Genomic DNA, 25,598 nt, shown 5'->3' with positions numbered 1-25,598 from the left:
TTATACGCTTTCAATTTAATATATCTACCTAAAATGTGCCAAATCGTTCCATACGATCGGCGCCGAATCGACTTCCACGGTCTTTTTGTATGTTGACCATAAGTGGGGCGCGAAGAGAGCCTCAAAGGTGCCTTAATGATTATACGCACCACTGAAGTGTGTCTCAAGGCTTGCATATCCAGTTATCTTTCCAATAAATGCATTGCTCAAAAACATCCTTTGAAATTAATCTTAACCATAGCCATTTTATTTATTTTTAAAATACTCTGGCACCGGCTACACACATACACACACAAGTGGGTCTATAAAGATTGTTTAATATAAATTTTAATTTATTCCTTGTCAAAAAAAAAAAAATACTTGATTAGTTTTTGTTATACGAAGGTAAGACTCTTGTATTTTGTTTTCTCTGAGAATTTTCATTTTTCACAACTGAAAGCCTTTACCTTTCATATACATACATATGCAAATATTATGAAATTCTACTAATTTCAAAATGAAAGTACATTGGATTGAGCCTTCGCTTTTGCCTTCAAACTGCTGGCCGGATCTTGTGGTGCGCCTGTTGCACGTTGTGCTTTCTTGTTGCTCTTATTACACTTGCAAATTGCTGTGCTACACATATTTTGTTGTAGTTGTTATAGCACTTTGCTATTATAGTGAGTTTGGTTTTTGATTTCAACTAGCACTAAGGCACTTTGTTGCCACATTTGCGGTAACTGCTGTCACTTTTATTAACTACGCCAAGTAAGTTTGCAGCCTTACGTCGTCTTCCTTCAATTTATTCTTAGGTTTCCTGCAAGCACACTCGTTCGTACAGTGTGTGTGTGTGCGTGTGTGTGACAGAGTTGCCATTAAGTCTAGCGTGTGCATTAAATGCATGTGTGTAAGTTATGAAAACGTGGATCTTTTATCCAAACTTTGTGGCAACTTCGCCTTGCCACCTCTTAATATGTGTGCGCTCGCGCATAACGTTTCATTACATTATCTCTGCCCATAACGAAGTTCTCATAACTGAATTTGTATTTGTGGATTACTTAGCACTGGATTTCACATAGCCAACTGTGGTAGAAGAGACGAATTCAAGTGACAAAACAGAGCTGCGTCATTCTGTGAGAAAACTAAAGTTATAAACAAGCTGGAAAAAAAAATCCATGCAACTTAGTCCTTTTATTGCGTGGTTTATATGTTATGTACGTATGTGTGTCTCGAGAAAATACATTTCAATGCCTGTGTATAAATGTGTGAGAGTGTGCGTAATCACCAAATATGCTGTCATGGAAAACCACTCAAGTGGCGCCTGGAAGCACACTATAAAATGCTTGCATGCTGTATTTTTGTACAAGGTGTGTCCAAAAAAGAAGCGAACTTTAAATTTAAATCAAACAACAAGCAGTGATATCTTTTGAGAATAAAAAAAATCTCTGAAACAAAACGGTAAACGGAATGTTTGATGAAAAAATCCATATCTCTCGTCAACCACGCTCCACATTCAAATGATCTTATCTATCATCATGTGACTATTTCCCATTTCCCAATCTCAAAAGCCACAAGAAAGAAACATTTTATGACGACAACTCACCTTTCATGCGGAATTAACCTAGGAACATTTCCATAATTTACATAGAAAAATTTATGGTTGACCATACCAAACGTTATTTTGAGTCTATTGGAACCCATAATGAATAAAAAATAAGTAAAAAAGGCTAAATTTAGGTGTTTTATATTCTTGCAACTGGTAAGAATCCAAAATCAGTCTCTCACACGTCGTTCTCAAGCGTAGGGCATCTCTGTGACGTCCTTGTGGCAAATTTTGTGGAAAGATCTTGGCCTACATCCTTAAAAGATCTAATTGACGCAAGAACTGAAGCCGCTTGACCACCAGAATGGTCGTATGTTCGTAAATTAGGCTGAGCAACAATTTGAAAATTATCCGGGTTTTCATCGAAAAATCATCTGCAGCGATGAAGCTCATTTCTGGCTGAAGGACTCCGTCAATAAGCAAAATATGCGTTATTTGTCAGTCAGGAATCCACACGTGCTCCATGCGTCACCATTGCATCCCGAAAAAATTACGGTTTTGTGCGGTTTATGGATCAGCGGCATCATTGGACTGTACCTCCCGTGATGATCAAGACCGACACGTTACTGTTAATAGGAATCGCAACAGCTCAATTATAACCGAATATTTTTGGCTCGTCTGGATGATATGGACTTGGACAATATGTGGTTCCAACAGAACGGCGCCAAAAGCCACGCAGCGAAGTTTGGTGAATGTGTTATCTAACGAAATGGTCCAGTCATTTAGCCGCTTCAGTCATGCGATTTGACGCCGTGGCGCTTCCTGTGGGGCTACGTGAAGTTATGGTCTATGTCAACAAGCCAGCGACGATTAACTTCGTGAAATTCAGCAATATCGACTGATTTATGTTGAAAACAGACTAAAATTGAGTTCAGCACCTGGATTTCTGCAAGCGTGCCCGTGGTAGCCATGCAAAAGAAATCGGAATAAAGAATTTTATTGATATGTCAAACCGTTTTTGTTGTATTTACTTTTGTAGTGCTCTTTTGAAAAACCCGTTATTAGGTTTACCGGGAGCTTAGGGAAGTACTGACCCGATTTAACTCATTTTAAACGTGCAGACATACAATTATCAGGAAAGAATTCTCTCTGTATTTCAACTATATATCGCATACATATTTTGCACATATTTTCGGTAAAAAGTCAGCGATAGACACTGGGTTTCGCATCTTCGGTTTTTGTGGGCTGAAATCATTATGATCCGATTGACACAATTTTTATACTCAAGATGACTTTTCTCAAAATCTTATTCGGAGCGGGGCTAGGCCCACTGTTGAAAAGGTTTAGCTAGCAAGTGGGATCTTACTCCGATCCCCTGCACCAAATTATAGCCAGTTACAGTAATTTTTAGGTTTTGTGGGCGTGGCAGTGGTTCGATTACACCCATCACCAATACTAAACTACTTTGAAAGCCGAGAAATATGTGTGCCGAGTTTCATCACATTATCTTCATTTCAACTCCAGTCACAGTTTGCACGAACGGTCGGACGAAGAGGCCGTGGTCCGGATTTCAACTCGTCTTGTCAACCTGATAATTTGTAGATATATAGCACTATATCTCTCTCGATTAGTTTTATGCGATACAAACAACTGTTAGACGAACAAAAAACATGTTGCAAGATTATAGTAACTCGCAATGATAAAATAATTGGTGTATCTTATTTTATATCCAAAAAATTCGGTTAGTTTTAGAACCCACCTTATCTCTGTGTGTGAGTGGATGTTGTATTGTTGCAGCTGTTGTTGCGTTTGCTATACTATCAAAATGATGTATTATGTTAGGAGCAAAATATGAAAATGCACATTCATGAAAATTTTGCACCTTCACTTTCACACACCGACCCCCAACCACACGCATCCAAAACGAGGTCATAGCATTTAGCCCAACCCGACTCGCTGAGTCCTTAACTCATATGCGTTTTAGCTATACATATATTGGTGTGGCTGGTACAATTCAAAGCATGGATATGGCGAATATGGCTTCGTTGTTGATATTGGTGGTGCGGCGTCTGCGGCGAAGCTTGGTGCACGGCGCCACCTGATATGCGAGGAAACAGGTTTGCAATCACGCACATTGGTTTGTGGTAGTTGCACGATGCACGATGCACGTTGCCTGGTATTAAGTTGCAGCATCGTACGCTCTTAGATGTGCGTTTATGTAGGTGTGGCGCAGTGTTCTATTTGTCCTCTCCTGAATGAATATATACATACACGTTTATATGCGTAAGACTGGCAAGCTGCTTGATAATGCCAAAGGTTTCTTGTGGATAAAACAATTTATTTTAATAGAGTTGTGGCTGCGGTACGCTGTGTGTGTGTTTTTATGTGACATGAAAGTGAAGGCACAGGCACTTGTAAACATTCCTAGGTTGCCGAAAATTGAATGGAGGTTAACCCACTACCATATTGAAAGTGAAGTATTAAGTTATAGAAATAGTTCTGTCAATATGCTTCCTTCTCAAATTGCTACATTTGCTGCAACTAGCATAAAATTATTTTTGGAGGGTTAGTAGTTTGATAGTCCCTTAGATAATGCAACGAGACTCGGAAAATATCTGTCACTATACATAGAAGCAGCTAATTTTCCGTTGCTAGACAGATCTTGTAAAACACTCCACGAATTGACAACATTTTACTGCAACTGGAATAACGAACTAAGTCTTCGTTTTGTAATTTGTGCTTTTTTACCGTCTTAAAGCTGAGCTGTGTTCCCTAAAATTTAATAGAAAATTGGTATGTTGCGATAATCCCTCGCTCACCTCACCAAATGTCGTCAACACTGCTTAGGCAATCAAATAGAAATAATTTATTTAGGCAGCTCTCGGCGGGAGTAAAGGACGCACGAAATTACTTTCAGCAAAACAACTTCGAACTGAATCGTTCAATGCAGACAAACATTTCCTCATCAAATCAATTTTATTGTAATTAAACTTGAGCGAAATTAGAACGGTCTTTTAGTGGGAGTGTGTGAGCACGAATTCACTGAAGTATTTATCTTTCCTCGCTCGTTTTTCTATCTCCTTTGACAACACGTGCCAATGAGTTTTCGTCACTAGATTTCTGTAAGCACACGTTCAAATGAGTACGTGCGTATTTTTATGCCAACATTTTTCTAGGGTGACTCGGTGTTCTTTGGCTGCAATTTATTTTTCTATTTTTTTTTGCTCACGAATTAATCATGCCACATGTTAATACATACATACACTCATGCCTATTTGACAAAACCGTTCCTTATGCCGAGAAATACCGTTCCTTATACCCAAATATGCTGATGTTCTAAGAAGCTTCTGCCCTGTTTGCTCTTGAACTGTGCAAATAGCTCTCAGCGAAAGTGTTAGTGCCATGCAATTATTTACGGTAAAAGTCATCTTCCTTGTTTGCCAGGCAGGTGAGTATGTCTTTATCAAGTACCTCTAGCTAAAGTGAAGTCCACTCAAGAAAAACGTACAGTTAATGAAAGAACATTCATGGTGAGTTAATGAACAGACACTCATTCTCAATCAACAACTGGTGTAGTAATGCTAATTTAGGCACTCACATACAATCGAGAGCATGGCAATCCGAAGTCCATTGACTACACACGATGAACCCGCTTTAAAGCGTGGAAAAACGAAACAGTCGACGGGCAAGGTTATGGCCTGTATTTTGGATTGCGCATGGAATAATTTTTATTGACTACCTTGAAAAAGGAGGGACCATCAATAGCATTATTGGGAGGGAAAAGACTGCTGGTTGGGTGCGATATTTTCGTTGAATGAAGACGTAATTGCCGAAACTGCAGCTTATTTTGAGTAGTACAAATCATAATACGAAAAAAGTTTTCCAAACGTTGGAGGATCATTTTAATAAGTATATCATCCCTTAAAGGGAACCATGTGGAGTTTAAAAGAAGTGAATTTTGCCCAAAAATTTGTTTTAGTATGGTATGACGGGGTTTCAAGCAAAACCAATCATCATACCGTTATTATTTCTAAGTTTATGATAATAGTATAGGCAAATTCTGAATTGTTGAACTCTTGGATGAAATATTTCGTGAATCGTAAAAAATGTGGTGTGGTATCCATCGTTTTATCGGACACTGTATATTGAAAGCTTCTCTTCCGAGGTTGTTGTTTTGTTTTCATTGGGGGCGTTGTTTAAGTGGCGGGTCCCAAACCCATCACACAACCCTTAGGACACATATACGGTCTAAAACCGGAATGGCTACTTGAGCTATAAGTAAAAGACTCGTTTCTGGCCACTCCCAAGTGACTCCATCCTTCCAAGATTTATAGTCCTTTGCACATTGGCCACGGCGTAGAGCTGTGTGAGATATACGGCAACATTGACATAGTTCAGCGAATTAAAAGACAGCGGTTATGCTGACTTTACAACAGTGTGCCTCCCAGAAAGTCATATTTACTAAATACTAACTGCGAAGGACAAAAAGACGTTAGAACATTGAATTCCATGAAAAAAAGTATGCGAACTAATTTGGGAATACAAAGATGACACAAACGTCAACCACATAAATTGAATATCGAATTTCGAATACCCTCAGGTTAGGCGTACACACACGCACACTCACGCATACAGCCGCACAATGCGTTCGAATGGCGCACTTTAGTGCGGACATAAGTTTAAAAGGCTTACATACACGTCCATACCACACTCATGTGTTGCTCACTTCGACGATATCGATGTGTGCTGGCTACGCCGTAAAAATTGAAATATGTCAGATTCACTAAGCTCGCTGGAGGCGTAAAATCCCGCGTACACCCAGCGCCACTCGACGCATTCGGTCACTAATTCTATCAGAGTGCTGTCAAGCGCACAATTTGCGGCAGGCTTTCGCACGGTATATGCGAGTCAACGCTACCAGTGTACCGTAGTTCCAAATAAAGCGCCAAAAATTCGTTTGTTTTTGATTTAGTACTCCGCCCGGTACTGGTTTCACAGTTGAATAAAATCTAAATTGCAGGTGTTGGGAGCAGGTATTGGTTAGTGGAGGTTTGCGGTTATTGGATGGCAATTCAAGTACACTTGTAGTTAGGCTTAATAAATAAGTGGCCGAAAAACGATTTGAGTCGATGAAGCTTAGAGTTTTTAGTTTTTGAAAAGCGTAGCGAATTTTGGATAGTTTTTGATTCATGAATTTCACAAGCATGAACTGTAAATTGAATGTTTCAAATCGTTCAACTAGTTTGTGCAGGTTTTTGTGTGAAATTTTCTCTGTCAGTAACACAGTTAGAACGAGCTGCTTTACCCAGGTTTTCAACCCAAAAACGTTCGTCTTCGAACGTACAAAGTTTTGTTCGTAATCTTTAATAACTTTGCTCGTACCATTTAAAAGTTTCAGTAACCTGATGAGATACAACCTGAAAACGTGAGGTACCGGTTTCAACTTATGGCAATAAAACATCGAAAGATTCCTGTGCAAAAAGTTTGATGGCATTGATCGTTAGGTTTTGAGATGTTAAGGTCGTCGTTAAATAATCGTGGTTAAATATTCGAAAAAACTTTCAAAATCGAACCCTCACAGCGTGGGCCATCGGAGATTTGCCGATTTCGTAGTATTTTTGTAAAATATCGTCATATACATACTAATTATGCATTGTTTAAACTAGATTTTTTTAGTTTTGAATGAGAATGTTCTGCTACTGGGTAGCTGGGCTTCGCAGCAACTTGCCCAGCGCTGGTCTACCATCAGTCCATGCGCTGTCGCGAGATCCTTTTCAGAGTTGTAGGGGTCCTAACAGGACATTGCCCTATCGGGGTTCATGCTGTAAGGTTGTAAAGAAGGCGAAATGGAAAGATCTCAACACTTCTTTCTTGATTCTGGCGTCTTTGCGAGATCAAGGCTTGTAACACTTGAGAGCTCACTTTCTACCGAACTGATGGAAATAGGAATTAAACGTCTTAGCAAATTTGTATTGGCCATAAGGTGAATGCAGGAGTTCTATTTTGATGGCTTCACAAAGAACTACATACAAAAGGTGATCCATTCGAGGTTCTCCAACTGTTTGAAGAAAAAACACCGAAACTTCAAATTTAACGGGCAACGTTTATTTCCATTCGAAATAGCATTCCATAGCATTTATTTTTTGAAGAATATCTCTCTCATATGTTGGCCGCGGCTACGTCTCAGATGGTCCATCCGTTGAGTCCAATTTTCAATGACACGTTCGCGCATTTCGACTAGTAACTGGCGAATGACAGGCGTAATGTTTTGCTCCAAGGCCTGAATCGAAGCGGGTCGGTCTGCATGGACTTTAGATCTTAAACCTAACTTAACCTATTAATGTGTGTCTTATTAACTCTCTTTAAGATAAATTATTTTATTTTCGGAATTCTTTGAATTTACAAATCTTCTGCACAAATACTGTTAAAACTTATCGCATTACATTTTCCACACAATAAATAACTTGTAAAAGAATAAATAGCAATGAAATTAAAGGATGTAAATTCAGCGTCCTTCTCTGCAATACGCAGTTTTCTGCCAATAATTTCACTTCCACATATTACCGCCGCTGCTAGGCCGTATCTTCGTCAGTCTTCTTATGCATTATTTGCTACCACATTTGTATGGTATGTCCTTATGCGGCGTGTTGCTCGTAGTGCGGCCATTCCTTGAGCGCATTGTACAGCCGATTGCCCGGGCAGTCTGTTGACTTCACTTGGCGATGGCCGAGCAGCACGTAGTCGCGTTGTATGTGGCCCATTTGTGTGCCGTAAGTTATGAGCTGCTGCAATTTATCCAGCACAGAGAGCGGCGGTAGGTCGTCTGATTGACGGGATGTGCAAAGCCAGAAGAAGCAGAAGATGGAAAATGAAAACAAAAAAAAATGAAATAAAGTAGGTTAAATATAAGGTGTTAACATATCACTACTTCTTTCTTGTATCTGAAGTGATTAAAATATGTTTGCGCAATATTCTGAATTTTTCATCCCAATCATTTAAATTTAAACCACGACTAATGAGTTTTTGCGAAAAACTGAAAAGTTCTGAAGGTAGCCCTTACCGGCGCTTGAAAGACACTATTTAAAAATTACGTATATACTACTGCGGGCAAAAAATAGTACGACTTTTTAATTTAAATTTCGCGCGAAAACAATTTTTATTTTCTAGTTTGTTATGACTGTCAGTGACAAATGTCATCTAAATAATCATTAGTTATATTATAGGCATGTCTTTCTGAAGCACATAAAGTGCATTCAGCAATCATTACGATGCCTGAAATTATTGTACGAAGAAGTCCCATTAAAATTTGTGTGCGGAGTCAAATTGCTTGTGCCGAAACGTTCAGAATATTGAAAGAGGCCTCCGTGGATAGTTTTGTGTCACGAGCAAGTGTTTTTGTTTGCTAAAAATTATTCAAAACGGGTCGAGAACACCTTGACGACGATTCAAGTTCAGAACGGCCATCAACATCAACTGATCATCAACACGTCAATAAAATAAAAGAAGTGGTGCTTCAGAATTACCGATTAATAGTCAGAGATCTTACTGGCATCGTTGGAATATCGGAAGGATTTGAAAAATCATTTGAGCGTGGGAAAAGTGAAATCACGATTAGTTCCGAAATATCTGAATTCAAAAACATCGTCGAGTTAACGTCTGTGAAAGCATGCTTTCTGACTACCAGGATGTCATGAAACGTATTATAACTGCCGACGACTTGGATCTATGCTTACAAACCGAAAACAGACGATCAATCGGTCGAATATCGTGGCAAAGGCGAGCCGAAGCCAAAAAACCACGTCAAATCAGATCGAAAATCAATGTTTATTGACAGTTTTCTTCGATTGCCGAGTTACGGTGCACTCCGAATTCCTTCCAACCGGCCAAACTGTCAACAAGGAATACTATTGAGCGTTATGCGAGGTTTTTGTAAAAATAGGCCGGAATAACCGCACCACGATAATGCACTGTCTCATACTATATTGATTCTTCTTGAGTTTTTCGTCAAATTTTACTCATAACTGTGTATTTTTGTGCTTAAAACAGATAAAATTGGGCGAAAGCTTGACCTATCCCCATATAACTAATATCAGGATTTTCGAACATCCGGTTGACTTTACTCCACATGAGTGGTGATTGTATGTGAGTTACCTTAGTGAAACCTAGGGAACAGGATTTTAGTATGTGGCGTGATAATAGTTTATAGATGAAATCGGGTCGGTATTACTCCAACTCACTCACACTACATGTTTTTCTAACAAACCGTATGCCGATTATGTCGTTCAGTGTATGATATAATTATAGTATGTGCATATACATACAATATATATATAATTACTTGGATGCCGATTTTCTGGTTGACTTTTTACATCTTAAGGTATTTGCTGGGCTTTGATTCCTGCTAGTTGCAGGTGCATAAATGTTCGTTTACACCCGAACTTAGTCCCTTCTTACTTGTTAATTTAAAGTTTACTACACTACTGTTTTTGTCGTGCGTTTCCCTACGTTATTCCATCACTCACCTGTCCAGTCACCGATTAGCGCGATACCCACGCTGCGCGAATTATAGCCGACAGCATGTGCGCCCACCACATCGAAGCCGCGGCCTTCATAAATCTCGGCGCGTTCGTCGCTGCCACCGATTAGGAAATTGTAACCGACATCATCCCAACCGCGCTGCTGCTGATGGTTGCGCTGTATGGCGCGTACGGTGGCCGCACAGGCGTTGGCGTTGCTGCGACAAGCGCTTGCTGGCGTGGCAGTGTGATGTATGATCACATGGGAAACGCCATTCGGCAGAGTTGTGTGTGTTGGTGTGTGCAGCGGTGGCGCCGCCTGCCAAGCGCTGCGTGACGTCCATTTCAAATTCAATTTTGCTTTGTTGCTGCTGTCGGTGGCGCTACTTATGTGAGTTCTTGTGCTTTCGGCGTTGGGATTTAGTAAGGCTGATGATGACTTCGTGCCGGTGGCTGCGGTTGGAGCTGCCGAAAAATGTGAGAAAAACTTGATTACTCGAACCACGAGTGGCAGTGTGACTTAAGTGAGAGCATGAGTGACATAATCATCAAGGCTTAAATGCTTGCTACTCGTATTGGCTATTTGACTAATAAATGCAAATTTTAAATTGAAAGCGACAACTGAGAAGGATAAAATTAAAATATTTTGCTAAGCATTGGCAGCCCTACAAATGATTTAATTATTTGTTTTTTGTACACGCCACTATCGTTTCACTAAAAAATTAAATTTTTCAAATTTCGAAGCATTTTCTTTAAATGTGTGTGCGCATCTGCTGTTGTGTATTTGCCTAAGCCGCTCAGCCGAGTTAAAAAATCTCTATTAAAACGCACCGCCGAAACCAAAAATTCCAAACTTTAGCGAAGATTGATGAACACGCTTTGACAGCCGGTAAATTGAATGCGAACTTTGTTTTGAAATTGTAGTTGTTGCAACAAAACGCGTATGTGTGAGTGCGGCCACCAATCAAGCAGCGCCCAATCAGTGGATTAACTGCAAAAAGCAAGTGGTATATAGGTGGAAGAAAGAAGAAGATAGTTGGAATTTGACATGAACGCAGAAAGTCGCCCTGAGCATTTGTCATGTGAGAAATGGGCTACATAAAGCGCTCGGTTGCTGTCTGCTTGTTCGTTTGGTTGCCCATAAGTGATGACTCTGATATGCGTCGGTGGAATTTACCGGCAAAATATCGTATACAAGGTTTGTCCGGAAAGTAATAGGACTGATTTTTTTCTGCCGCGACTGTACTTCAAAGCGTGCGCGCACTGTCTTAATCCGGTAGAAGGCGTTCCTAGCTAACAAACGGGCGGCTGGCAGTTGTCTCCGAGCACCTGTAGAGCCAAGACAAACATTTTCGCGCAACGTGTTTCTGTAAGTGGTGCGAGCCGAAAGTGCAGCGTTCGCTAGAGCAAAGCTACGCGATTAAATTCTGTGTGAAACTCGATAAATCTGCGACGGAGACGTTTGATATTGTCAAGCAGGCTTACCCAGATGTTGAAAAGCGATGGGTCTCGGTGGCACCAGGCTTTTTTGGAGTGCCGGGCGTCTCCTCGATCAAAAAAAGGAAAGAATGAGCAAATTTAAAGTGAAAGCGATGTTCATTGTCTTTTTTGACATCAAAGGCCTCGTCCACCATGAATTTGTTTCTGGACAAACCGTCAACATCAATTTTTACGTGAAAATTCTCAAGAGACCGAAACGAAGGGTAAACAGGGGTCCGACAAAACATCGCAGCCGATAGGAAGTTGCACAACGACAACACCCCGGCTTACATCGCCTTTCTTGAGAACAGCTACCCAACCAAGGCCGGCATCCCGACGCTTCCGCAGCTGCCTTACATGTCACATGTGGCCTTTTTGTTTCCTTGCCTGAAAAGGCCGATGAAAGGCAAGAATTTTGAGACGACAGATAGGATCCAGCAGCATGCACCTCGGCTCTCAAAGCTATTCCGGAAAATGCCTTCCGTGATGCCTTCAATGCTTGGAAATCGCGCTGCCAGCGCTGCATCGATGCAGAAGGAGTTTATTTTGAAAGTTTTGTAAAGAATTGTAACGAGTGGTTCAACGAATTTTTTTAAATCGACTCAGTCCTATTACTTTGCGGACAAACCCTGTACAAGCATCCATACATGCTGGCTTATTCCCGCCAGTTTACATACGTCTGCCACCTAAACTTGTTCTTTAATAATATAAAGGTTTATATTGTTATTTGTGTGGGTAAGCGTTTATCGCCGCGACCCTTTCGGGTTTACTTCAAAGCATATTTACTTCGAATTTCATGCGCTTTCATTCAACTAAAGTTTAATAACTGCGACCTATGCATATTCAAACTTGCTACAAATACTTCAAATACCTGCGTGTGCATCGTCCAGCAGTATTATGACCAGGTACACCAACAGCATCAGCGACAACAACCGATTTGATAATGCAGCAATTCTCGGCATTTTAAGTATTTTCCCAGTTCGAATTCCGCTTGTCACAAATATTTCGTGGTTTCTCTCCTTCGCATCTAATAAACTGTGCCGTTACTTTAGCTTCGTTGATCGCACTTTTTGGGCGTCTGTGCTACTGAACGCTAAACCGTCGTTGTTCTGGCATTTATAGCCGCTTATCTGTCCACTATTGTTTACAACGCTTTTGTGATAAGCGACGTTAGTGTAATTTTTCGTAGATTTTAGGGACTTTCCTTTTCCAGCATTTTCCCAATGAGGCTTCACACTGCGCTGCACTCAGACATACACATCTCTTTGTGCTTACATACATACACATTGCTTTGAAATAACAACGTTGGAAAAAATCACCCTCTACGCCTATCGACTGGGCGTTAGCGTAATTTCGTCGTGCTCACTACAAGCGCCATTATAATCAGCGCCATCATCAAAGCCGCAATACATGGCGTGGCCACCACAACGCCATTACTTGCGCCGGTCGTCAGTGCCCGCATTTCGTTTGCACCAACCGTCGAACTAAAACGAATGCTTATCAGCATCTGTGCGTTTCAGACGCTCACATGCCCGTGACCGGCTCGTCATTTCTTCCATTGTTATTGCTGCTGTGCTGTTGTGCTGCAGTGTCTTATCAGCGCTACGTCTGCGGGAATCACTGTTTGAAATTACGCGCAAATACATACATACAATCAAGCGCCGCTTGTACATAGTAGCCATTGTTTTTGCTATTGGTGAGCTCCATTCATTTAGACCGTTTGCTCGATGTCCGCATGTCTGTAAAGCCATTAGTTGCTTCCTCTGGCAGCGCGTGCCTTCCGTTTCACTCTTCGACGCGTTTTCCTCAGTGAAAGCATGATAAAGGAGGGAGGAGTGGACCTTTTCTTTTATTATTATTATTTTTTTTTTTTTGGCTACGAGATAAAAAATCCCAACTTGCTCATCATTATCGTCGCGTCTTTTTGTGTGCTTGGTGACTTACTTTAATTGTCTGCGTTGCGCTATATTTGTCCATCGTATTTGGCAGTATGCCATATAACTGCGGCAATTTTGTGCGTTTGTTTTCCTTTTTATGATTTCCGAGCCGTCTGCGTAGTCTCATTTCACTTAAACATTTTCCGCTTGATTACCATCGACGTTCTTAAGTATACTGATTTTGTAAATTTTATAGGCCGCCTTTCTGTCGTTCTTCCCGTGGGCCGTGACTGCTGTCACAGCCCACTAGGCTAGGACGCACTTATATTTGCTGCCATCATTTTAACACATTTAAGCTTATTAGCTTGCCTCGTCGCAATCAGCTACAACAAAAGCCATAAGCGTGGTAGTTTTCTTGGCAGCGGCAGTCGTCGTGGCTCAAATGAGTTGGTTGTCATTCCTCATTGTGGTGATTTTATGGATATTGTAAGTTGTAGCGAAATAAGTAGCAACCGAATGACTCATAAAGTCTTCCCGTTATTCCTAAAATTTGCGACTCTTTGCTTGATTGGCCGTTTCCAATTCCTATTTCCGCTTCCTCCTTCCTTGGTAGGCGTCATTACTGCAAATCTTTCGCCAATTTGACGGTTTCGTCGTATTGATTTTGCCCCTTCTTCCGCGCTGCTCATTGTTTTTCGCGTTGTGTCTTGTATCCGTTTCAAGTAGCAGGAAAATATAAGAGTACCCGGCCTATCTATAGTCTATATGTTCGGCTGCTGTGCGCCAGTGATTTGCTAACAAATTGCTCATCAGTGTAAAGGCGTGAGAGCCGCTGTCTGTCCGCATCGTTTTGCCGCAATTTCCATGAGAATTTTCGCCGTTGTTGCAGAATCGCGGATTTTTTCGCCTAAAAGCAGCCCATTAGCATAATAATAGCGTCTAGTTGGCGTATGTAACCAATATTGAGTTTACCAAACGATTGCTCGGCCCACATTGCAGACCGATTTGGTGTAATGCGTTGATTTGCTGCCTTTGGTGATTTCACGTATGAAAATGAAAGTACAGAGTTTACCAATAGGGATGACGTGATTTTAACAGCTCGTGGCGGCCATGTTTGGCTACGTATTTGTGTCAAATTTTGGCAGTGTTATGCATACTCACGTCCTTCGGTGACTACTGTAAGATGTAAGAGCTCTTAGCGCTAAAAATCATCTCCTTAAATGAGACCCATTTCTGGCTTAATGGCTTCGTCAATAAACGAAATTATCACTTTTAAGGTTAGACAATTCTCTCGTAGTTCAAGAAACGAAATTGCATTCCCAAATTTTGATCGTTTGCTGTAGATTGTGGTATGGCGACATCATCGAGCCTTATTTCATCGGAATGCGGCAGGAAAAGAAGATTCCATCCGAAGGACTGTTGACCGAATTGTTTTTCCCGGATATAATGAAATCGACGCGAACGATCTCCATTTCCAAAACGACCGTGCGCTACCTCATGTTTCACGTCTTAACATGAACACATTACGTGAAAAGTTTGACGATTCGGTAGTTTCGAGAAATGGCACAGTAAAATGCCTAAGATCATGCATCCTCTAGTTTATTTTCTCTGGCGGCATGTTAAATTAAAGGCTTACGTCAATTAAACAGTAATGCTCGACCAGCTCAGAGGCTGCTGTTTCCTTTTCATTGGGAGGTGCTTTTTAGGTGGCGGGTCCCAAACCCAGCGCACAACTCATGGGAGGCATGGTTCGCCTTTTCACTTTAGCTCGCCTTCAAACGTATGGTTTTTGGCTACCCAAGGGATACTTGGTCTTAGACCGGAAGTTGTTAGCTGCTTGAGCCATATGTAAAATAATGTTTTCTGGCCACTCCTAAGTGAATGGCGCTCAGAGAACTTTCCTCACTTGCGTAAACTGCTAAACCACTCACTATTCTCGTCCTGCAGAGGCATGAACGATGACAATACCTGATGAGTCGGCGCTACAAGTTTTCGAGAGAAACGTTTTGAGGAAGATTTGTGGTCCTTTGTGCATTGTCAACAGCGAATACCGCATTCGATGGAACGATGAGCTGTACGAGATATACGACGACATTGACATAGTTCAGCGAATTAAGAGATAGCGACTACGCTGGCAATGTCATGTTGTCCGTATGGACGAAAACACTCAAGCTCTGAAAGTATTCGACGCACTACCCGCCGGGGGAAGCAGAGGAAGAGAAAGACCTCCAGTCGTCCTTAAGACCCATGCCTCGTAAGAATTTCCCGTACTTTGCGGTTTCTTCATCAAACTGTTTATTCGATTAACGATTATGGTATTTTCTTCCCTGCTGGTCTATTAAATTCATTTAATCTAATTATTACCTTACATCCTCATTTTCGAACAACAAAATGTATAATAAGTATTTTACTATCTGCAAACAAATTGTTACAACTACACAGCTTGCACATTCGTCCAATCCAATTAAGTGATTTTGCTTAATTAGCACGCACATAAAATCCATTTAAATTGTTATTAAAGCCTTCAAATAAAATTACCCAATAAATAGGCGAATGGTTGTGTGAGAACTTCGAAAAATTGTGCAACATTTCGATGGCGATGTATGAGTGGGAATAAGGACTCGCTTGGGATGTATGAATTGCCTGGCAGGCAGAGGCACGCCAGGCCGCCATAGTATACATATAGACAAACCAGTATGTAGCGCGCTCCGATGATTGGCACTCACATACCCGTAAAGCTGTGAAGCCGCTAAGGCACAAACCCGTGTCAAATGTGAGTAAATAATCTCGGCGCACAAAATCATTAGCACAACATTCGAGACCGAGGCGTGAAAACACAATTCCCAATCGACCCCGCTAAGTATGCCTAAGTACACGTGTACGCTTGTGTGCCTTCGGCGGTGCGCTGGGTTGGGACTCCATCTCCATTGACACGCGCACAGGCAGACGCCGCAGAGGTGGTTGTGTGTGTTGTAAGCTTGCTTCTGCGTTAGATCGCCATGGTGTTGCCACTTTTACATAGTCACATAGTTATTCTCCCAAAGGCAAATGGTGGGTTGCTAGTCGAAGAGCTGAAAACATAATAAAGCCTCTGAAATTAATTACCAAAAAACAAAAGAAAACAAAGCAGCACGCAAGTATTAAGTGTAAAAGCACTGAGATGACGATGTTCGCTTCCTGTCGGCTATAACTGTTTGTGTTTAATAGCATCAGTGTGAGTTGGCAGCCTGTGAAGGACGCATTGTTGCCACAACTCAAGCAACACACGCCGCTTTTGGGCGCAATCAGTTAACTATCAGTTAACGTCATTAGCATTATCGTGTTATTGGCACTCGCGGCGGTGCAAATACAACATATATGCACATGTGAGCGAGTATTTGATAGAGCTCTTCGCACTCTTTAACTACTTTCTGGTTCATACTTGTATTTCTAGTAGAGCCGCAAAACTATCGATAGTCGGTCCATTCGATAGTTTTGATAGTTTAAGAAAATAGTATCGATAATATCGGTAGTTTTTCCTTCAAATGCACTTTTCGCTGATTTAAATTATGAGACCTTGGCTTTGTACACTTCATTTTTATGAAATAATTTTTGGTTTTATTTAGATATTTCTGATAAAGTTTCTATGAGTTTCTTAAATCCCAAACGGCATTATAACCGAAATTCTTGTATACGTTTGATCGTTCATTCCTTTCTTACGCATTGGACTTATGAATTGCACGGCGTGTATCTGTTAGTTTCTGTGGTGATTCCTTCAATGTATTCGTGTTTCCGTAGCTGTGATTTGCTGTGATGTTAACCAAAATTAGACTTCACGTTTGGTATTACTAGAGTTTTTATGAAACCGTGGATAAATAAAATAAACTATCGCTAGTGAGACGAATTAAAAACTAGCGATGCTATAGATAGTTCTTTCACGATTCCGGCCGTTTTCGTGGATTTTCTCACGCAAATGTCTCAATATGGCCAAATAGAACTCCTTATTGACCGCCTGTCTCTTCGGAACAAATTCATGATAACCAAACCACGAAGATCGAAAAAAAACAATGAGCATCACCTTGATTTTTGAGCGGCTTCGGCGGGGATTCTTTGGTTACCGCTCATTTTTATCGTCCATTCCGATGATTGTGGACTTTTTTGCATGCAAAACTCAAAAGCCCATGTCTTGTCGGCAGTTATAATGCGCTCCATGAATGTGGGATCGAAACTCGCACGATCAAGCATGTCAATTGGGACCTGTTTTTGGTACTCGCTTTAAAATTTCAGCTTTATCGGGATGAGTCGAGCAAGCACGCGTTTATACCCAAAATATTTAACAAAATCATTCACAACAGACTCGCGAAAGATACCGAGCTCTCTTGCCATCTCTCAAACACTGGCCAGACTATTTTAAAGCATCCTTCTTTCTTCTAAAGTTTACATCAGTTGAAAAGGTCGAAGATCGTCCAGAACGAGGCATGTCTTCAACGATCTCACGACCGTCTTTGAAGGCTTTGTGCCACTCGTAAGTTTGAGTTTTTGTTAAAACTGAACAACCGTAAGCATTTTCGAATATTCGCAACGATTCCATACACGAAATTTGGTCAAATTTGAGATAAATTCTATTTTCGATATCTTTTCAAAAACTTGAATTTGATGTTCAGTTTGTATGGCAAGGCAGTATGATCCGACAAATGGGCAACTTCTTGTAGAGAAGAAGACGTCTACAGAATTGCAGATCGATATCTCAAGAACCGAGTGACTAGTTCGCATAGATGTGTATACAAGAAGTTGGATATGGCGAAATCCAGTCAGCTCATCATGCTGATCGTTTACAAGTATATCTGGATATTTTGTAAGATCTCCAACGATTTCTTCAGGGTGTTACAAACTTAGTGACAAACTTAATATACTCCATTCAGAGTAAAATAATAGTAGTCAGAGTAAGGTGAAAGTGACCAATGTATACCTTCTTGAAATACTTTCTAAGATACATACCTAGGTTTGTAAATCCCTGGAGGGCCCCTGGAGGTCCAGAAACATTAACCGAAAATAGCAGTTCAGAACTTCCACAGTCCTCTAACAAAAATATTTACTTTTTGGGTGCGTATACAGAAAATTATATAAATTATTTTGATTTCTCTCCCAACGTCATCAGAAAAAAAAACAGCTTTTAAAAATCATTCGCTGTTGACACACCAATAATTTCATTTTATATAATAAATATTTATACACAACTTTTTGGATACATATAATCTATTAAAGGCATTTCAATTTTCTATCACTATCTTTCAGCCTACATTTTGCAATATACTGACGTTCGAGTGAGTATTCGACTGCGTGCTAAATGTCCGTACGCTCCCATCAAATACAGGCGCTCTTTGCACGCCGACGAGAAATTGAGCACGATCGTATTGAGCGCACAGCTGCCGTTAATCGTTACTATGACCATTGGGGCAAGGTGACAACACGTTTCGAGAACTGGACCAAGCCAGAGTACTACAAAAATGCCGAAGAGCAGCTGAAGCAGCGACGCGAAAAGCGTGAAAAGGAGATGCAGCAGTTTGAGCGCCGTGAACGTCTGCGTGAGCTCTTCGAAAAAGAAAAGATTATGTACGAAAGAGAAATGCTTGAGCGGAATAGGCCGCGTTCGCGCAAAATTGCTGCCACCACCGAACAGCTGGAGAAGATTGAACAGAATGCTAAGGAACGTGAGAATATCAAGCGGAAATTGGATTTAGAGGCTAAATTATATGGACGTTGGCGACATGGTGTCGATGATGACAACGTGCTGTTCGAATCGAAATCTAACAATGAGACGCTGGCCAAACTTAATTGGTTGGACAAGAAAATCGAAGAGCAATACGATCGTGAACGGGAAGAAGCACAGTCAGTGGAACGAAATTTGCGACTGCAGGAGGAGATCAGTCGTACGGAGCAGGTGCAACGAGAACGTCAACTAATACGCGAAAAGGAGATAAAAGAAATACGTGAACTGCAGGAGAAGCATATGGATGAGCTGAAGCTGCGACAGATTGAGGCGGATGGTTTGAAAGAGGCGGAAAAGCATTTACGTACATGCCTGAGCGATGTGGATAAGGAACTGGAGTTATTAGAGGAGAGCTGTTCGCTGATCATGGAGTCCGCAGATGTATCGCAAGCTTACAATCTGAAAAAAATCAAGCTTTTCATACGCAAACGGTCCGAGTCGTTCTGCAACCAAATCAAGCTCTGCATAAGTATACTGGAACGCTTGAGTGCCTACGCCACATGTGCCGATATCGTAAACCGGTTACTGAACAAATACAGAGGACATCTAGAGGGCGAAACATTTAATCTCACACAAGTTGAGGCAATGTACGAATCAGAGGCCAAGTACAATATGCAGCGGCTCGAGTCCTTATGGCAACAACAACATCTCGAGCGTTACCATGAACTGAAACAACTGCTAACTGAAGAGCGTTGTACATTCGCTACGCGCATTAATGAGAATCTTCAACGTCAAACCGATGCTTACGAAGTGCGCTCCACACATCTTACAGCGCTTGAGAATTCCAATGAAAAGCTAAAGCAATTAATAGCCGAAGAGCAGCAATCGCCGCGCAGTGCGCTGCCTGTAGCTAATAGTAGTGACACTGCCACACCATTCCCTGGTACAGCATATGGTGGAGATGCCGGAGATCAGGCTTCGGTGGCAGACGACAACGTAAGCATTGCACAGCTAATGCCGAGTGGCACACCCAGTGCACCTACGTCCGGCACACATTTCGGCCGACGCAGACCTATGTCCTCTGAGCTGCCTAAAGTGACCAACTCGTTTACGAATTTGAATTTGGACGTTTGGAAGGACTTGCCAGCTGCACGTCATGGCATCGATTCGCCGCGCTTGTTAACCCAGCGTTCGCCGAGCATTGTCACTTCGGAATCAGCTGCGCGACCGAAATTCGCGCGTAAGCGCATAGCTTGGACATAATTTAAATTTCTTCTACTTTTTGCTAGCCTATTTGTACTAGACTTTTTATAACGAATTTCGAGGAAAAGGAGTTGAAGATATTTTTTTAAACATTTAAACAAAATTTTGCATAAAAAATAAAACAAAAAAAACAAACAAATTAAATGCACATTACACGCGTACAAGTTTTCGAAGGGTTTCAGGCAAATGCGAATGCATTAAACCGCACAGAAAGTGCATAAGTATGTATGTATTTGGCTTTTGGAACTTCACTTCACGTTTGTTTTTTTATAATTTAAAGTATTCCAGCATGGAAACCACTCTGAACTTTCTTTCTGTAATTAAAAAGCACTCACATTAAATAGGCTACAGCTACAGCACCGTGGGTTTTGCACTTATGCAGCAGCGCACATACACGAGTTTACGTTTAAAATCGCATTAATACTCCGCTCGCGGGTACTGGCGAGAGTGTGAAAATTAAATGAGTGAATGCAGAGCGTAAGCACACCCTTGGGGGAAGAACGGCACAGCGCGAGGAAGCTGCATGAAGTAAGCGACCAGAACACGCAGTGACTTCCTGGCAAAAAAACATTTTAAAGTAATGTTGGCTTATTATTTTTGCACCGAGGCTATAATACCCTTCACAAATACAAACTATTCTTACAAGAACTTGATTTCGGTCAGTTTGTATGGCAACTATATCGTAAAATGATCCGATATCGCCGGTTCCGACAAGTGTGTAGTTTTTTTTGGAGAAAAATAATATGAAATGCACGTTTATTTGATATCTCTAGAGTGCCTGTTAACCTAACTTTACGGTTTGGCGTCCACTGCGTTCACCGCCTTCGGTGCTCATTTCACAAAGTCCAAACTCGGCATACCAATTCTCGATGGTTGATTATCTTGGGGCAGTATCTGGAAACTCGTCATCAAGCCAAATTTTTGCTTCAACTGTATTTTTTGCCTTCAGAAAGCAATATCTTTCAACACACGAAATTCCTTTTTATCCATTTTTCACAAGAAAAAAAAGTTGCTTCACTCAAAATTATATAAATCACAAACTAATGATCCGACAGCTCTCAAATTTATACACACACCTTTTGAAGATTAGGGCTAACTATAAATCACATGGGTATACTTCTAGTATCGCCATCTATGTATCAGTCCGGTGACTATTCAATTGACTTGTTATTTTATAGGGTCTTCGACGTTTCCTTCTGGCTGTTACTCTGTTCATGGTATAAACATATAAAATAAACTAAAGGCGATTTAAAAAAACATTTTAATTTGATTCGTCTATGCCCACACTACCTCACATAAACATAGACATAAGTATTAGGTACAGGGTGTCATTGACACAAGTTTATTTGCTTACTAAGTATATGCATATACTCTGCTTGTGAAGTAACAATCATTGACGAAGAATTCGGTTCCAGCAGCTCTACAGTAACTGCATGGTTCATAGTAGCACAACTTCTAGGTGAAGCTAGGCTACATTCTTTTATATATAGCCAGCTTGTGCCAAATGTAGACGGTAAGGTATCACGTGCGCTGTAAGCAGTAAAATTTTACAAGTATCTTCAAGTTGAAACTTTTCTTGAGATTTCGAACTCCAGTCACACTTGCACAGGAGTGCAGCTGGTAAGCCAGCGTTGCGGCAACGATGTAAGGCTTTCCAGAGGGTCGAAAAATACCATTACAGTTAACTCTAATGAACACCGCTCCCAATAAATGTCCTCTGCTCTCGCACCGCGACATCTACAGCTAGTGTAGTGCAGCTTAACAGCACTTGACTCACAGACGCCCCAGATACTTAGTTAACATGATTATTGAAATAACTGTTTTAACTGCGAGCACATTTACGCAACTCAACTAACCACGACAACATTTTGTGGCATGGGCCTGTAAAGAATATTGTGTGTTTGGAAAGGGAGAGATGAAGGTGGGTACGGAAGGAAGAAATCTCAGTCATATTTAATTCCTAGCGTTTGTTGTTTTTGTTTTGCGGTAATTACAGGTGAACATTGAAGTTGTGGCCGCAGCACGCTTTACTTAACTTTTATAACTTTGCTAATGTAATGTACTGATTACCGTATACAGACGGAAGTAAAGACCGCATATTCATTGTTCGTTGCGATTTCCGAGAAAAAAAATTGAGAAAAAAAGTTTTGCGTTTGAAAATAATTTTATTGAGTTCGTCGTTTTGCTACATACAGTAAGACCCACTTAGCGCTGTTTCGGTTTAGCGCTCTTTTATTTCAATTCGGGATCCCCGCCATTAAGCATATGAATACACACATACCTGTATACCTGACCTGTTATAACTGAAAAGATTGTAATTGAGGACTGACTCTTGAAAGCTACTAGCATTAAATCCATATGATTTTTAGTTCGCCTAACTTTGGAAATAAACCTTTCGAATCCAATGTGGCGAATTATATCATTTTGAGTGAAGCAACTTTTGTTATTTTCAAAAATAGATAAAAGGTAACTTCGCGTATGGATAAAATATTGCTTTTAGAAGGGTAAAAGTACAGTTGAAGCAAAAACTTGGCTTGATGACGAGTTTCCGGACACTGCCCCAGGAAAGTCAACCATGAAGAATAACATAATATAACATAGCATACCACTAAGCTTAGAGGTGGTGGAATGAGCACAGAAGATGGGGAACCCAGTGGACACCCAAAAGAGGTTGTTAAAAATAATTTTGAATGACCGCAAAGTGAAGCTGTTTTAAATAGATATCAGCTGAACGTGTACATCATGTCATTCACGAACAATTGGGTCAGAGAAAGCTCTGTGCAAGTGGTTTCGGCGCGAACTCACTTTTGACCAAAAACAACGTCGAGTTGATGATTCGAAGCAGTGCTTGGACATGTTGAAGCGTAATAAACTCGAGTTTTTGCGTCGTTATGTGACAGTGGTTAAAACATGGCTCCATCTCATTTCATTCCATCCATTCACCCTGTAGCTCAATCGACAGTCATCCGAGTGCACTGCACATGATGAATCCGCTAAGGCTATGGCGTCTGTATTTTGGGATATCTATGTGCAACCTTGAAAAAGTAAAGGTTATTACAGCGATTGTCCGGTAAGTAACAGTACTGATTTTCTTTCGCCGCAACTCTACTTCGGAGCGTGCGCGATCCGACTGGATTCGGTAGAGGGCCTTTCTAGCTAACGAACTAGTGGCTGGTCAGTTGTTTCCGAGCACCTGGAGAGTCAGGACAAACATTTTCGCGCGACGTGTCTCTGTGAGTGGTGCAAGGCGAAAAAGCAGCGTTCGTTAGAACAGAGGTACGCGATTAAATTCAGAGTAAACCTCGGTAAATCTGCGACAGAGACGTGTGATATGGTCAAGCAGGCTTACCCAGATGTTGAAAAACGGTGCGTTTCGGTGGCACCAGGCCTTTTTGGATTGCCGGGAAGAGGTCGCTGATGAAGACCGGAAGAAGGAACAAATCCAAAGTAAAAAGGACGCTCATCGTCTTTTGTGACATCAAAGGCATCGTTAGCCATGAATTTGTTCTTCCTGGACAAACCGTCAACGCCAAGTTTTACGTGGAAGTTCTCAAGAGACTCAAACGTAGGGTCAATCGAGTCCGACAAGACATCGCAACCGATAGGAAGTGGCACAACGACAACGCTCCGGTTCACACCGCCTTTCTTGTGAACAGCTACCCAAACAAGGCCCGCATCCGCACGCTTCCGCAGCCGTCCTACATGTCACATGTGGCCCGCCCGGACTTTTTTGTTAACGTGCCTGAAAAGGCCGATGAAAGGCAAACATTTTGAGACGACAGATGGGATCCAAGCAGCATGCACCTCGGCTCTAAAAGCTATTCCGGAAAATGCCTTCCGTGATGCCTTCAATGCTGGAAAACCGCGCTGCGAGCGCTGCATCGACGCCAATTTTAAAATTGTTTAAGGATTTGTAACGATTGGTTTAATAAATTCTTTTTTATTTTTTTTTATCGATTCAGCTCTATTACTTTCCGGTCAAACCTGGTACTTAGCGTTATTAGATCGTATTTGAGGAAAAAGAAAGTGCTGTTTCACTAAGAATCGTGCTTCGTGTCACAAGTTAGTGAAAACAATTGCAAAAATCGAGGAATTGCTACCGCATTTACCGTATTCTCTAGTAATCTCGCCGCCAGCGTCTATTTCCTGCGTTCAGATCTCAAAAGAATGTACGGTGAAAAGAAATTTTCGCCGAATGCTGTAAAGATAGCCTCGCTTCGCGCTTTTCGCATTACGCTCCACTTTAGTGGAACGTGTCCTAAACGTTATTAATTCTAATTATAATTTGCCGCACCAACAACCGAACATCGTGTGGATGCGTTTCCGGTACGTTCGCAACCCGTCCGCACTATTTCATATTGCCTAATAAAATTTCTTTTATACAGTTTTATTCATCGGCAGATTCGGTGGAGGGGCAAACACCAACACCAAACCGCTGCTTGCTGTTCAGCAGCTGACGAAAACCCCGAACCGCTGACCACGCGCAAAAGTGCCGGCATGGTGCTAGCTCGTAGCCCCGCTGAAAAGTTCTTCGTGTTTGCTTTTTCGGTTAGATGACAACAGGCAACTACTTTGTGGAGGCAACCTGCAACGTGCTTGCTGCTCTCTGCAAGACAAATGTAATTAACATTTTTCGCTTTTAAGAAAATTAAAATTTCTTCGCTTGCTGCTCAAATAAAGACGTCGTCGTCGTCGTCGTCGTCGGCTTTTATTTAAATTAAATTTCGTGTGCGTTTGAGAAAGAAGCGAAATAAAAATAAAATAAAAAAATACTATGAAATTAAAACAAAGTATGTGTAACGGAAATGAAGCCCAGTAGCGGCGCTAATTCATTACACACACACACACACGCGCACACATTTCTTTGCAAAGTGTTGCAAATGTTTACGGCCAGAAAGTGGAGCGGAAAGTGTGCGCAAAAAATCAACATTCAAAGTGGCGCGCTCGAGTGCAAAGGCACGAGTAATTGTGAAGAATTACGCGTTGATATATATGCACACACATTTTCCATACAACTGTACTTATGCCCTCACCTCGCATTTAATTTGATTTGAACGCCTTTCTGCAAGCGTGCTCATATTTCCAGCGTGGTTCGCGTAGCTCTGCGCTCCTCAGCCAGCGCTTTGCTGAAAGGTCATGCCAGGTTTACGTGAGTACGCCGTAGTGCCGCGGGGTGGTTATGCGGTATGCAGTGCATTTCCCGTAGGCTTTCTTTGTATGCTGTGCGTTGCCCATTGCAATGTGCTTTACTT

General features: G+C 41.3%; 2 protein-coding genes across 3 annotated transcripts in view; one reads left to right on the top strand and one right to left on the bottom strand.

Annotated features, from left to right (window-relative positions):
- The window catches only part of LOC105231666 (trichoplein keratin filament-binding protein), a 122,559-nt gene extending 102,069 nt beyond the window's left edge, over positions 1–20,490 (top strand). For both annotated transcript variants that reach the window (XM_019992215.3, XM_049448585.1), the window contains exon 3: positions 18,669–20,490. In XM_019992215.3, coding sequence (XP_019847774.2) covers positions 18,721–20,346 — 1,626 coding nt within the window. In that variant the 5' untranslated portion in view covers positions 18,669–18,720 and the 3' untranslated portion in view covers positions 20,347–20,490. The remainder of the gene's footprint in view (positions 1–18,668) is intronic.
- Positions 7,880–12,616, bottom strand: LOC105231662 (peptidoglycan-recognition protein SC1a/b). Its single transcript, XM_011213080.4, has 3 exons — positions 12,389–12,616; positions 10,045–10,503; positions 7,880–8,345 (listed from the first exon to the last, which is right to left on the bottom strand). The coding sequence occupies exons 1-3, from the start codon at positions 12,477–12,479 to the stop codon at positions 8,158–8,160; spliced, it is 738 nt and encodes a 245-aa protein (XP_011211382.2). The 5' UTR covers positions 12,480–12,616; the 3' UTR covers positions 7,880–8,157.
- Positions 20,491–25,598: the final 5,108 nt, after the last annotated feature.

This window comes from Bactrocera dorsalis, chromosome 2, assembly GCF_023373825.1.
Source record: "Bactrocera dorsalis isolate Fly_Bdor chromosome 2, ASM2337382v1, whole genome shotgun sequence".
In the NCBI taxonomy this organism is placed as follows: Eukaryota; Metazoa; Arthropoda; class Insecta; order Diptera; family Tephritidae; genus Bactrocera; species Bactrocera dorsalis.
Note: the sequence above shows the minus strand (reverse complement) of the source record. Positions and strands in the feature narration are given on the sequence as shown.